The sequence below is a fragment of the Atta cephalotes genome (assembly GCF_000143395.1).
Source record: "Atta cephalotes unplaced genomic scaffold scaffold00019, whole genome shotgun sequence".
NCBI lineage: Eukaryota > Metazoa > Arthropoda > Insecta > Hymenoptera > Formicidae > Atta > Atta cephalotes.
The window spans coordinates 3,110,272-3,123,652 of record NW_012130083.1 but is presented as its reverse complement, the minus strand read 5'-3'; the positions used below and the strand labels follow the sequence as shown (position 1 = coordinate 3,123,652).

At 36.1% G+C, this 13,381-nt stretch overlaps 1 protein-coding gene across 1 annotated transcript in view; it reads right to left on the bottom strand.

The window, feature by feature from the left end:
* Nucleotides 1-8,409, bottom strand: part of LOC105619032 (SKI family transcriptional corepressor 2) — a 22,871-nt gene extending 14,462 nt beyond the window's left edge. The window contains exons 1-4 of the mRNA XM_012200559.1: nt 8,314-8,409; nt 7,512-7,813; nt 6,359-6,960; nt 5,436-5,758 (exon numbers count right to left, since the gene is read on the bottom strand). Of these exons, the coding sequence (XP_012055949.1) occupies nt 5,436-5,758; nt 6,359-6,960; nt 7,512-7,813; nt 8,314-8,409 (1,323 nt within the window). The remainder of the gene's footprint in view (nt 1-5,435; nt 5,759-6,358; nt 6,961-7,511; nt 7,814-8,313) is intronic.
* Between the last annotated feature and the right edge of the window lie 4,972 nt (nt 8,410-13,381).

Sequence of the window (13,381 nt, the reverse complement as noted above, 5' to 3'; positions counted from 1 at the left end):
GAGAGAGAGAGAGAGAGAGTGTGTAATGGTGTAGTGTAGTGTGTAGAGAAAATAAGAGAAAGAGAGAGGAAGAGAGAAAGAGAGATTCCGGACAAAATACGTCCCACTCGACACGTTCACTGACAAGGGGAATTGAAAAGCTGTCTGGCAATCCTGACGGCTTATCCCGGTCTATCCTCGTCGTCTCTTTTGCTCTTTCTCTCTCTCCCTGTCTCTCTTCTCCCGCGGGCTCTGCTTTATTCCTCCCAGCAACCACTCGTTCAAAGGAGAACGACCCTTTCGTTGGTCTCTTCTCGGTCTCTCTCTTGAACATGCATAGCGGCCGATTAACGTCTTCGAGTGCCGATAAACTACACTAGGGCCACTTCGCTAGTTATATTTTTTTAGACGGATGGGAGATACGTTAATCGGTTATTCCGCTCGAGAGTAGTCCGGCATTAACTCTTTAATTCTAACAATTTCAAGTGAAAAGTGCGAGGGGGTTTTTAATTGAAGGGTTTGTACACAAAGGGAACAAACATTCGATGAAACAAAAAAGAAATGATCCGAAAGATTTGTTTTCTAATTTTTCTTAGTGCCCCTATAATAATTTTATAATTACTCTTCCTATTATTAAAAGAATTTTAATTTTTCTAGCTTTTATTTTTAACCATCAAATACTTTCGGATTATGACATATCCGGTTTACTTTTTGCAATGCTTCTTCAATGCTTTTTTCATTGCTTATAACTTTTGTATTAAAAATACATGCATTTGCTTGACACCGTTGGTTTTTTGATATTTGGTTCCTATTAAAAGAATTGTTTACAATGTACATTTTTATGAAAGTTATAAATAATTAAAGTTATAAGTAAGTAATTAAATTGGGTTAAATATATTACAATACCCAAGTGTTCCCAGTGTGTTTAAGAGTTATCATTCAGATTTGTATCATTTTTGTGTATTTTTTTTTTTTAAAGTAATTTAAAATCAAGGGAAACAACTTCGAATAGAAAAGAATCCTTATATTATATATAAATTCTCCATTAATTCATTGGACTCGGGCTATGGAGAGAGCATTAACGTAGAGATTATTAACAAATAATGAGGAATTTCGACCAGCTTAAATTAACGTCTCTATTACAAAGGAATTAATTCGTGACTACCAATTATTTGCACATAATTTCTATTTTCCTTTCGATGTAATATTATGCGTATAATCATTACGCGCATATTTATAGCCAGGGCAAAGCAGCGACGCGGCAATTAACATCGAGGTCGTCGGTGGAATTTTCGACGATGCTTGGGTTAATTATTCCGCGGCAATTTAGCCGGTAACGAGCCGGCGCGGCGGTGGCGGCGGCGGCAGCAATTGGGTGCCTAGCAGAATGATTGTAGCGACGTGCCCGCCCCGACCATTTACATCGTAGCAGCAAACGTAATACTACTCGACTCCGTCCCTAGAATTTGCTCTGCGGTCTGACTGCTCATGTGGCGACGGTGGTGGGTGACCCCTCCCCGTCATCATCAATCGCGATAATTATTGTGTCGGTAAATATCCCCTTCTCCTCCTCGGCGAACAAACGTGTGGAACGGCGCGCAGTTCGAATGCACTTAACGAAACCGACATGCGACATGATTAACGAACGCTTCCGATATATTCGCGCACACATAAACGTCATGGGTTTTCAATGAACATTGCCAATGCGGTAATGATGATGCCGCGACATCAAAGAAGGATTAAGGAAGGGAATCTGCGGTCGTCATGTGAAGGCAGCTTATTTAGATCGGACGGTTGTCCGATGTGACAAATCAGGCGTACTGCAAAGTTTGCTTTGATATTAAACTCCTCGATAAGCATGACACCAATATTTTCCTTTGGAAAAATTTAATTAGAAGATACCGCTCTATCACGACTATTTAATATGTTATGTGATAATAAAATCTCACATGTAAAAGCTTGTTTCAAATTCATGCAGAGAATAAGGTTCTGTTAGTTAATTATTGTTGCACTTTATATTTAACCTTTACACGGTGACTTTCCGGTTCTTTACTACATGAAAAGAACGTCTAAAGAACACAGACAAGTCAACAAAAAATCAAACTAATTTTATTTTTATTTTATTTTTATTTTTTATTTTATGTTAATAAACAGTCAAATTTTGTAATTAAAAATTATCATTTTGACGTCAGCATAAGGTTATTTTTATTTTTTTTGGTTTGTGTATTTCTTGGACGATTTTGCTAAAGTATCTATAAAAATTTAGCTATAGATACTGAAAATAATTTTGTTGGATTATCAAAATAATTATGTAGAACATCTGAATGTTGATAATAATTCTGCAAAAAGTTTTAACATTCTAGCAACCAGTTTGAGATGTGTTTTACATAATTATTTATCAAGATTATTTTTTAAAAACAATTTATCAAATTAATATTTGCACGAGACAAGTAAAGCATTACTTATTAACTCGCATTTTATTGTTTAAATTCCATCTCTCTAAGAAGAAACCAATTCCAAAACGAAATTGAAAGGAAACGCAAGGAATCAGCTTCCTAGACGCTTGTGGCCTAAATATTTCATTTCATGTAACAAGCGATTTTTCGAGGGGAAGACTCGATTAAAGCGAGTGTCGGATACGACGTTAATTCGATTAACTTTGCGGCGGCAATTTGTTTGCTGTTGGGTGTCGTATTGCGGGAAAATATTTCGCTGGCCGTTTACAGGGGAGATGTCGCATGGTCACGCATCAAGCGGGGGTGCGGAGCTACTTTCCTTACAATGCAAACATACTCCGTTATTAAACCACGTAGACGTGTGTCTTTATTCACTCACCAGCGAGTGAATAAGAGTCATAAAAATAAGTGTCGTAATAAATTGCTTTTCGGAGTTGGAATCGACAATTATGCTATGCAGCTACTGCTAACGATAATGTGAATCCCCTCAAGAAGATAGAACAAAATTTACTTATCATTATTTATGTAAGTTATTTGCACAAATGAGTAGACAATTTTTTCCTTTAAATATATTACATATTTTCAAACGTGTCAAATTTAATATTTCCTAGAAAATTAATTTAGATCTTGTTTCTGTAAGATTTCCTATAAAACTTTTTATTTTTCTTTTCTATATAAGATTTCTCAATTTTATGTTCTCTAGATATTTTCCGATCAATACGCATTAAATATTTTTATATCTTTTTAAATAAAAACGCTTTGATTTTTATTTCCGAAAGCACTTTTGATTATATAATATGCATTTTTTTCTCGAATAATAATGATCAATTAAAATAGATAATATTATTAAGATAGCTAATATTCCTAAAGATAGATAATATAATAGTCCTAAAATTTCTTTATCTGTTCTTTATATTCGTGTGTTTTATCCAGTTTAAATTAATGTACCTTTGCTTAAAATTTACATAATCAAATGACTTTTTTTGATTAAGATTCGAGAAATAGAACGATGTAATTTAAAATTGTAATATAAAATTATGAAAATTGTTATAAATAATTTTTTACAATGTGCAGCATGAAAATGAAAAATTTATCATCAATGAAAAAGTTAAAAAATACTTATCAGTGCGAATATTAAACTTGTATAATCTTATATTTTTTTGATAAAAATATGGTTATAACTTTATACTGTATATATTGTAATGTAGTATAGAACCTGATTAGTATTTTTCTGAATGCATATAATCAATTTGAATCAGTGCGCAGTTCATAGAACCGATAAATATATTTGTATGTAAGTACTAAGACTCGCTTTGACCTAAAATATAGCATTCTTCTGTCTTATTTATATTTAAATAATATTTCTCGGTCTATTTCATCTAATATTGTTAATCAATTTAAAGTGGATTATTGTGCGGACTCAAAGATGGTTGTTTAAAAAAATAATAGCGTTACGGTAAACGGCCACGTGTTGGTCGAAACGCACGTGCGATCACTGGTAGCGGCGCGACCATTATCAGTCTGCCGATCGCAAACACTCGACGATAAGAGGCGATACCGCCACCACTGGAAACATGTCCGTAGCGAATCCTCCCCGTTGTCATACGAGGACATAATCGCGCGCGACAAACACAATCACGCCGTTATAACGCTAGCGTGTCGCGCTGTGCACGCGACTGATGCACGCGACGATGATGGTGCACCGGCTTCCTCGAGAGGCAATCGTAACCAGAAGTGCATCGCGCTCTTCTTCGTGATACAAGTAGAATACAAGGAACTTCTCCCCCCGGTTTGTTTGATTAATCTTTTATTATATTTTTACTATATCTATATAATCCTAAGCAAAACTAAAACATGATGATGGTATCAAAGTAACAATGGTATCAAAGAGGCTTCAAAATTATTGAGAGAATTATTAACCCTTAATATATTTAATGATTTTTTGATCCTTTTACTACATACAATGGATCGTTCATGTTTCGTAGATTAATTTTTATCATTTTTATAAAAGCACATAAAAATGATTAATTCTTACGTATACTTTGATATATTTAGGAAGTATCTCTAAGATTGTGTATTAGAAAAAATGTACATAAATGTTATAACTGCACTGAAAAAAATTTATTCGATTTTAATAAATATTTATTTAAATAGTACTAAATAAATATTTGTTTACAGCTGTAAATAAATATTTACTGTAATGTCAATAAAATCAAATTAATTAGTTCTTGTCAAATAAATATACTATATTTAGTAAACATTTCGTTAGTATTATTCAAACCAATATTTATTAAAATTTGATACATTTTTTCAGTGAACGTATTTGATGTTTCAATTCTAGTATTTCAAAAAAAAGAAATGCGCAAAATACGAATGATTCAATCGTGTGTATTAAGGATGAAAAATCATTTTTTGATTAGTCATGACTTCTTTTAACACACAAGATGATAAACTTTTGATTAATCCATTGTTTTTGTCAACTTTAGTAAGTTAAAATGAATACAGATAAGCACAGTATAAATAAAAAATAGGTTCAGTCAGCCAAAAATGAGGCTATTGTGCGTGACCGTTCCTGCATAATTAACAACATATTCGCGGCGTATCAATCAATTCGTCTATTTAAATATTACAGTCTAAGGAAATTAAGCTTTGCTCTTATAGATGTTCACGCTGTTCACGCACAACTGACAACATAGCGGTCGTTTAGCAGTCACATCAATGGCCGACACAGAGTAACCCTACTTCTTATACTGTGATATAAGTTAGATAGATATAATAAGATATAATAATAATAACATAGATCCATAAAAGGAGACAATGTGTATATCTTTCTTTTTCACTTTTGTTTTGATAAAATTGTTTGTAGTTAGGATGTTATTAAGTATAGAATTCTCGTATCTGTTGTACTGTTTGGAAAGAGTCTTTGTCTTTTTATAAATCTGTCGACGATCTCAAACTTCTCAATAAATTTCCTGATAAGCTTCCTAAGCTGAAACTCACCGTTTCTCGAGGAGGACTCCAGCACTGCGGCGATGTACTTCGTCCGCTATGGCTGCTCATAGCGGAATTCGAGGCCGAGTGAAGATTTTGAAGACTCGCATTAAGTGGTGTCACAGGATCATCCTCCGTTGTCTCGATATCGACCTCGTCATCAGAGTTGTCCTCCTTTTGACTTGCGTCTGTTGGTCGCTCTGGGATCGCTGATTCGACGATGGGTGGCCCACGAATCACCGGACGGAACGCGGATTGATGCAATGGTGGATTGACAGTTGGAATCAACGGTTCCGTGGGGCTGGAACCACTTATGGGTGGTGGCAGCGGTCCTGGAAACCAACATACGATTGCTACCTAATTGAGGTCAAATCCTCACTTAGATTTGATTATACAAAAATAATGATCGTAAATAAGGAATAGATATTTTGTGATTAGTTTTTTATGATAATAGTTTTCAGTTTTAGTATAATAACTTTATCTAAACGTAAAGCATGGAAAACGTAATTAATAATTTTACGTCTGATGTAATTTTTCTATAAATTTAATAAATAAATACTTGATCGTTTTCATGAATAAATATTTGAGTAACATTGTAAAGAATGTATAGTATTATAAATGCTTAAATTAATTAATAAGATATAATCTAACAAAATATGGATTTTTTACTGATAAAGATTACTTAGGTCGGTATTCATAGTCGATTTTTATAGACTATCTTAAGCACAGTCTTAGGATGTCGCAAGCCAATCAGAGGGCCGTATTAACATCTTAAGACATTATTTAAGACGGTCTTAAAATAAGAACCGATTATGAATATCGGCCTTAGATATTTCTAACTCTAAATTTGACAAATTTTTTTTAAAGTAGATTTAAGTTTTTATGTTACTCTTCAATTATTTAGAAATTGTCTTTTATAAATTTCATTTTACCGGGGAACAGAACGGGACTCCGCTTGGCCAACCAAGGTAGGGCGTAGGACGGAAATGCGAATGGGCTGGGTGTCTTGGCTGCGGCGACCGCCGCTGCCTGCTGATGATGCCATACGTAGTCCATGACGAGACTGCGAGACAGCGGCAGGGGTAGTTCCGGGAATGGTGGTACACGGGGATGCGCCGGTGTCGGCACCAGAGTGGAAATCTGCGCGGCACCTGTCGGCGACGATCTGGGCTGCTTCGCTGGACTCGGCGATTCTCGGGAGCCATTCGAATTGCCTAATAAGCGTTTCCTAGTGCCGCCATTAAACATCGCCTTAACGTCTTCCCAGGCATGCACGATTTCATCCGGCTGAGTACCGGACAGCTTCATGTGCCGACGCCACGAGTTGAAATTCGCCGCGTCTGGCTGCACGTACTTGTCTGTCGGGCCCATACGGTGCGAGTGAAAGATGAACTTATTAGGCGAGAAGAACAGACCGCAATACGCGCATTTGATGCATTTTGCACGCGAACTATTGTAACGAGCGGGCAGAAACGCCCCGCGGCAACCCCAAGCGCACTCGTGATGTACAGAGAACGCGAAGTCTTCAGGTAATCTGCAAAGTGTACATGCGAATATTTATACAATTATCGAAAAACGAAATAAAAACTTCAGTCTACAAGAAGAATCATGATCTTTAATTTGAAACTTAACTCTTCGTCAACAAATGTGGAACTTTCACCTTTCATCCACATGGGTTTTCCAACTTCAGTTCAGATTTAGAAAGAATAATATTTGATTCTTTTCTGTTTCTTCTTTTTTGTTTAAATATTCAAATTGAAATAAACTTGTTCATAAGTGAAATTGTCAGAACATCACACAAAGAAATTAATCTTTAGTTGGATTAATTGAAATTTTGATTAAAAATAGACGAGTCAAAATTTTCTTATTAACTTTACTAGAATTTTAGTTGAGACAACTGGAATTTTGATTGATATAATTAGAATTCTGGTTCGTTCATTTTCAATCAGACATTTTTCTCAGTGCACATTTTTGGAAACTAAAATGAGAGTTGTTCGACAATATTCTTTCTCTCGATAGAAGATAGCATGGTCTTTTACAAAAATTTTGCAATTTTACGGGAATCGCAGATTGTCTTGTACCAACCTGGGTGGTGCGTTGTCGCCAAGGAAGGACTTGCAGAGACGTTCTGCTTCCCTGCGAGTAATCATGCCGCATCTACGCGAGGACACCGGCATCGCCCCGGCACGACGAAGTATCTCCAGCTGAACTGGCGTGCACTGCACGCAGGTGATGCCCAACGCAACCCGACGATTGTGAATCTCGTTGTAGCTGAACTGCTTCAACAGGGTGTTGCTGATCTGTGCTAGGCACAGTCGTTCCTGTCCCTCGATTACCAGCGACACGATGTGGATCCCGTAAAGCGACACGGTACCCACCTGCAACTCCTATCGGTATTTAAACGTACTAGGATGCCCTCAGATTCGGGCGCATCGCGGGTCACTCCCCCGCTGCACTTTGATCTTTTATCTGTTTACCGTGATTACCGTTTAGCGATTCATGAAATTATTCTAATAATTAATAGGAAAAAATAGTTAATAATACGAGTTAGGTAAGAGAATAAAAAATTAATATTTATTTTATTATATTATTAAAATTAATAATAATAAATAGATAAATTAATATAATATGCATATAGAATTATATTTTAAGAGAGAGAGTAACAAATTATATATTAAAATAATAAATAATATTAAAAAGATTTGAATTAGAATTATTATTTTATTTATATATAAATTAACTTATATAAAAATATTTCTTTTAAATTTTTCTTTTACTCTTTCCTCGTACACGAGTAGTCTTTCTATATTGGCCTAGATTTATATCATTTTATGGAATTTTAATCCATTAATTTCAAGACTTGCATTCTCGTGTCTCTATGTTGTACCTGATTTTGTTTCGGATGCGATTGCGGTTGCGGCGATTGCGCCGATTTTTGTGAAGAAGTCAGCGGCGGCATCGACAGCACCGCTGGCCCATCCATTCTGAAAGAGAGATTATTATATTGGATTGAGCATCAGAAAATATAAATATTCAATGTAATCTCATTTGAAATAATTTTAACATTCAGATGATATTAGGAAATTTGTTATTTGATTATAAAGGTGGAAGTTGAAGCTTTTTGATAATAATTTCATAAAAGCAGATTATGAAAACTAATAGTTGGACTATAAACAACGTTTGTAGATAGGGATTAGAAAAACGTATATTGGCAATGCAATATGGATATACTAATTAAAATAATAATAATAATATATTATAAACACTAATATAAATTATAAATTAAGTACATCTAAAAATCACGCATTTTAATCAAAATGTATAATCTATTTGCAAAAATATGATATCTACTTAATTAAAATTTGCGAACGGAAAGCTATTTCAGTTTCTGACGAGTAATATCATCCAAAGGTATGCACCTTGCACGTTATAATTCCTATGCTTCTTCTGCTTCATTTAAAACTGTAGTTTCCATTGACGTTTTTATAATTGCTTGAAAAAATGTGATTGTTTTAACATTGTTTTGAGAATTGCGTGTAATTTTGCGCCGGCTATATTGGGTTATCTGGGCCTATTCGACCTAATGGAAAATGCATCGCTGATGCGACGTGACAATAATTTGCCTCTCAGCGCGGTTTTTATCATCATCGACGAGATTGATTATAATCTCTGATGTTTTACGGTCGCGCTCGTGCGCTCGTGTCCGATAATAAATTCCGCGTTTTCCACTCGCGCAAGGGGAATAAAAAAACATCCTCCTCCGCTCTTCCGCCTCCTCCACCCTCGTTGTAATTATATTTATTACACTTTATCGATCAGCGCTCTTTCTCCCTCTGGATGTGCCGCCGCGTCCGGCGGTGCATTCAGCTCAATTAAATCGGGCCCTCCTCGTTTTTGCTCCGTCCGATCGACTGCCACGCGATCGCTGGCCAATTAAATCGCAAACTGTAACGCGACTTTTCATAACGTAAGCGGCAACGCGCGCTGCTCTCAAACCGCCATTTATATTCGATCCTTTTTTTTCTTACAAAAGGATGGAGGTTGAAGCTTTTCGATAATAATTTCATAAAAGCAGATATGAAAACTGAAGGTTGGATTATAAGCGACGTTTGCAAACTAGGACTATAACTTCACAAAATCACCTTTCCGCTTATTTTATACAGAATATGATCCAGCTTTTATGTAAAGATAATTAAAAAAATGCAATGAGAGGGCACATAAAAAATATTACATAATTGAAATGACACACTGACTGTTAGATTTATTATTAATAAAAAATCTCCAATTGACGAAATATGTTAATAATTTGTCTGTCTTTTTCAACTCATCTGTAATCTTAAGTTAAAAAATGTAGATAAATTATTAGCACATTTTGTCTATTGAAGACTTAACTAACAATAAATCTGCAGTCAATTATTTCAGTAATATATTTTACATTCTTCTCAAACATTTCGTTCTTTATTATCTTCAATTGTATATACTTGATTTGGTCCGTTCTTTTGGTTGGTTCTGTGGACTTCACATTGAAGACGAGTTAATCGCAGCGAAAGCGTGATCACATTTATCCGCAGATTCAGAAAACACGTGTGCCGATTAAAAGGTGTGATTAAGTTGTTCTTGCCATCGTCATCGTTGTCGTCGTCGTCGTCGTTGTCACTCGAAGGGCCCTCCTTAATTATCAGGCGTTGATTAAGCAAATCCAAAGACCCGCTGAAATTAAACTCGCGCGGTCAAAGCGCTGGTCGCCGTATTCTCTCTTCTTCTCTTACTCTCTTTTTCTCTTTCTGTTTCTCGAAAATTTACGGAACAGAATTAAGGATGATTAAATCCAGTTTCTCTCTCGCTTAACCTTCTTTCCGGCTTCTTTCCGTAATCGGTAATTAGTTGATTCATTAATCGCGCCAAGGACAATGATGTCCCTATTGATCTCTTGATTCAATCCTTTGAAAAAATAAGTCAAAGTATCAAGACAATTTATCTTTTCAATTACAAAGATTTAATTTTAAGGATAAAAGTCTTAAGCATTAATTGAAATACATTTAACTGGAATTGCATCGAAGGTACATCGCGTAATATAATATATATATATATATATATATATATATATATATATAATTTAATGATTATTTTTAATGTTAGAGTGGAAAATTATGTTTATAATTTAGAAAAACATGTAATCTTTTTAATCAATGATGAATACCATATTCATGATAAGTAAATCGGAGATTCATGAGGAAATAACTTGGCAAACTGTCAATCGACATGTTTTTGTAATTTTTCCACGAGTCAAAGCAACAAGGAATTGCGGAGAATTTGCGAAGAGAAGAGCACCAGCGAGAAGCCTTCCTCAAAGAGAACGATTCGCTGGATTTCACCGAGAAGACTTCCTTTGCAAGGACCGTCGGATAAGGAAGAAAAAAAATGGATGCTAAAGGCGAAAATGAGAGTCGGCTCTACGAATCGAGTTCTTTATCCTCTTAACGGGGGACGGCAAAGAAGAGGCTGAAAAATTTCAAGTGCCAGTAATAAGTGACTGGAGATTTCCCCGCTGTTAGTTTAACATGCGACAAAGATTTCCGGGAGTGTTTTCGAAAGAATAAATTTTTAATAGAGAAAGATAATAAAAGAGAAAAAAAATCTTTCACTTTTTAAATGACAGCAAACTTTGATCCTCGGATAAATAAAGAAGCATAAAATTTTTCTATACAGATCTGAAAGTAATTTTGTTAGACTATTAACATAATTATATTATAAACTAAAAAATAATGAACGATGTTTTAAAAATTTGGATAATTTAGTAATTTAAGTTTCCAATAAAATTATTTTTATTAATATTATTAATATTCAGCAAAATTTTAGATTAAAAAAAAATTATTTTTTCCGTGTTACAATATACACAAAGCTGATGCAGATAGAAATAGATATGAACATAGATATAAGTACATGGTATATAAAAGTCATTTATTTCATATATTTATTAATTAAACGCTTTTGAATAAACTCTTTGAAAAAACTTATGACATAAAAATATTTGAATAGCGTGTGCAAGTTGAATGACACATGTTCTAAATTATTACAAAAATAATTTCCAGCACAAGAGGATTTTTCATGAAAAAATCGAGATAATAGAAATGAATACGGATGCATGATAAATAAATCATCATCACGGTTCCGGTATGTCTCTACCAAATAACGTAATACGAAATTCGGACCGTTATCATGCGGTTATACATTATGCGGTAATACAGTTATATATAATTAAGTTAATAACGTAATGCACATAAGGCAACAGAGACTCGTCGTCGAGAAAGAGGTGGGCGAAAGAGTCGGGAAAGTAGTATGGGAATTGAGGGATACATCGCGGAACAGGTACACCGATTAGGAGGAGAGATCAAAACGGTCCATGTCGACGAGGAGAGGAGCGAACGAGGTACAGGGTCGGGGCCAACCCCCGGTGTTGATTTTAATTGAAAACGCCTCCGCGGAGGAGGTAGCGTGTACATATATATACGTGTATATGCGCACGAACACAGATACCGATGCAACCCCCGACAACTGGAGGCAGCGCGAGAGCGCCAGCGCTCCGGCAAATGTCCCCGGGGAGCCATGGTACGAGGGGGTAATTCAATTTGACACCCCCACCCACGCTTAAACAAGGCAGCACCCATCCGAGCGTCCTCCCTCTCCTCTCGCCCCCCCCCCCCGTCTTTCACTGTCTCTCACTCATCCTCTCTGTGTGTCTCTCTGTCGCTCCTGTGTCTCTCTTACTCTCTCATCCTCCTACTTCTCCTCCACTTTCTCCTCGTTCTCCTCCACCGTTTTCTCTCTTCGTACCGTGTAAATTAAATTCTCATCCACCGTGAAACAATGTCGGTATCCGACCCGGAACAACTCCCCCCCCCCCCGATAGTCGTGAGTTTCCCTGTTTCCATCCCTAGTTCCCTTTGCCGCCCGCGCTTCGGCGAGCCTCGCGGATTCCGTTGGTTAGCGGTCGGATGGATCGGACTCGAATTGACCGCATTAATTACTCGCTACTTACAATTATAGTGCAGACCGAACGAACCGTCGATCGGCCGGTCGTCGCAACGATCGCGAGATACTCGCTAGGCGACTTAGTCAAAGCTCTTTAAAATTTATCCAAACTAGAAGAGACGTTCAGAGAAGCCCATTTTCTAATTTATAATAATTACTCATATATAGCGTTATGTTTAATAATTTCTTCTTTAGCTTGCATTAATAAAACATTCTATTTTTCCAATAAAAAGTTTTTAATTTCGTAAGTAGATTTTCTGTATAGACAAAAAGATAAATAAAATAGACATCCAGATCTTGATGTTAATGACAGTTAAATATCGCCTCAACCGCATTTTAATTTCAAATGTAATTCAATTAAATGTAATAATTAAGTTCTGTCAAAAAACATCATGATTCTGATGTCATTATCCAGATACTTAGAAATTTTGCTGTAGTTCTTCGATTAATCTTAGCTGTGATCCAGCTGTAGTTCAACGGCGACTAATCTAATTAACTTTAATAATTAAATTAATTGTCACGATACCCGTATAATCTCGATGTCGCCGTAATTATCGAGATGCGATCGTCCAGAAATGTCACTGCAAAGACTTAGAGACGAGATCGGAGATTGTACGCGCTAGATATAAATGAACGAAGAAGTCACAACGGCGCTCTCCGGATTACGTACCCGCGGGCTCGCGGATTATTTAAATGCAAACACAATGTTGTACCAGGACGCATTGTTCCCCTCTCGGTTATTTTACAATTCAATCTGCGATCCCGGGACTCCGCCGACGCGGCGCAGCCGGGGAGGCGACGGGGAGCTCGCTCGCTCGGTCGTTCGTTCATTGTAACATTGTTAAATCTCCGTCCTTCCATCATGACTATCTCCTGTCTTTCACCAGACACTGTCTCTCCCGCTATGTCTCTCTCTCTCTCTC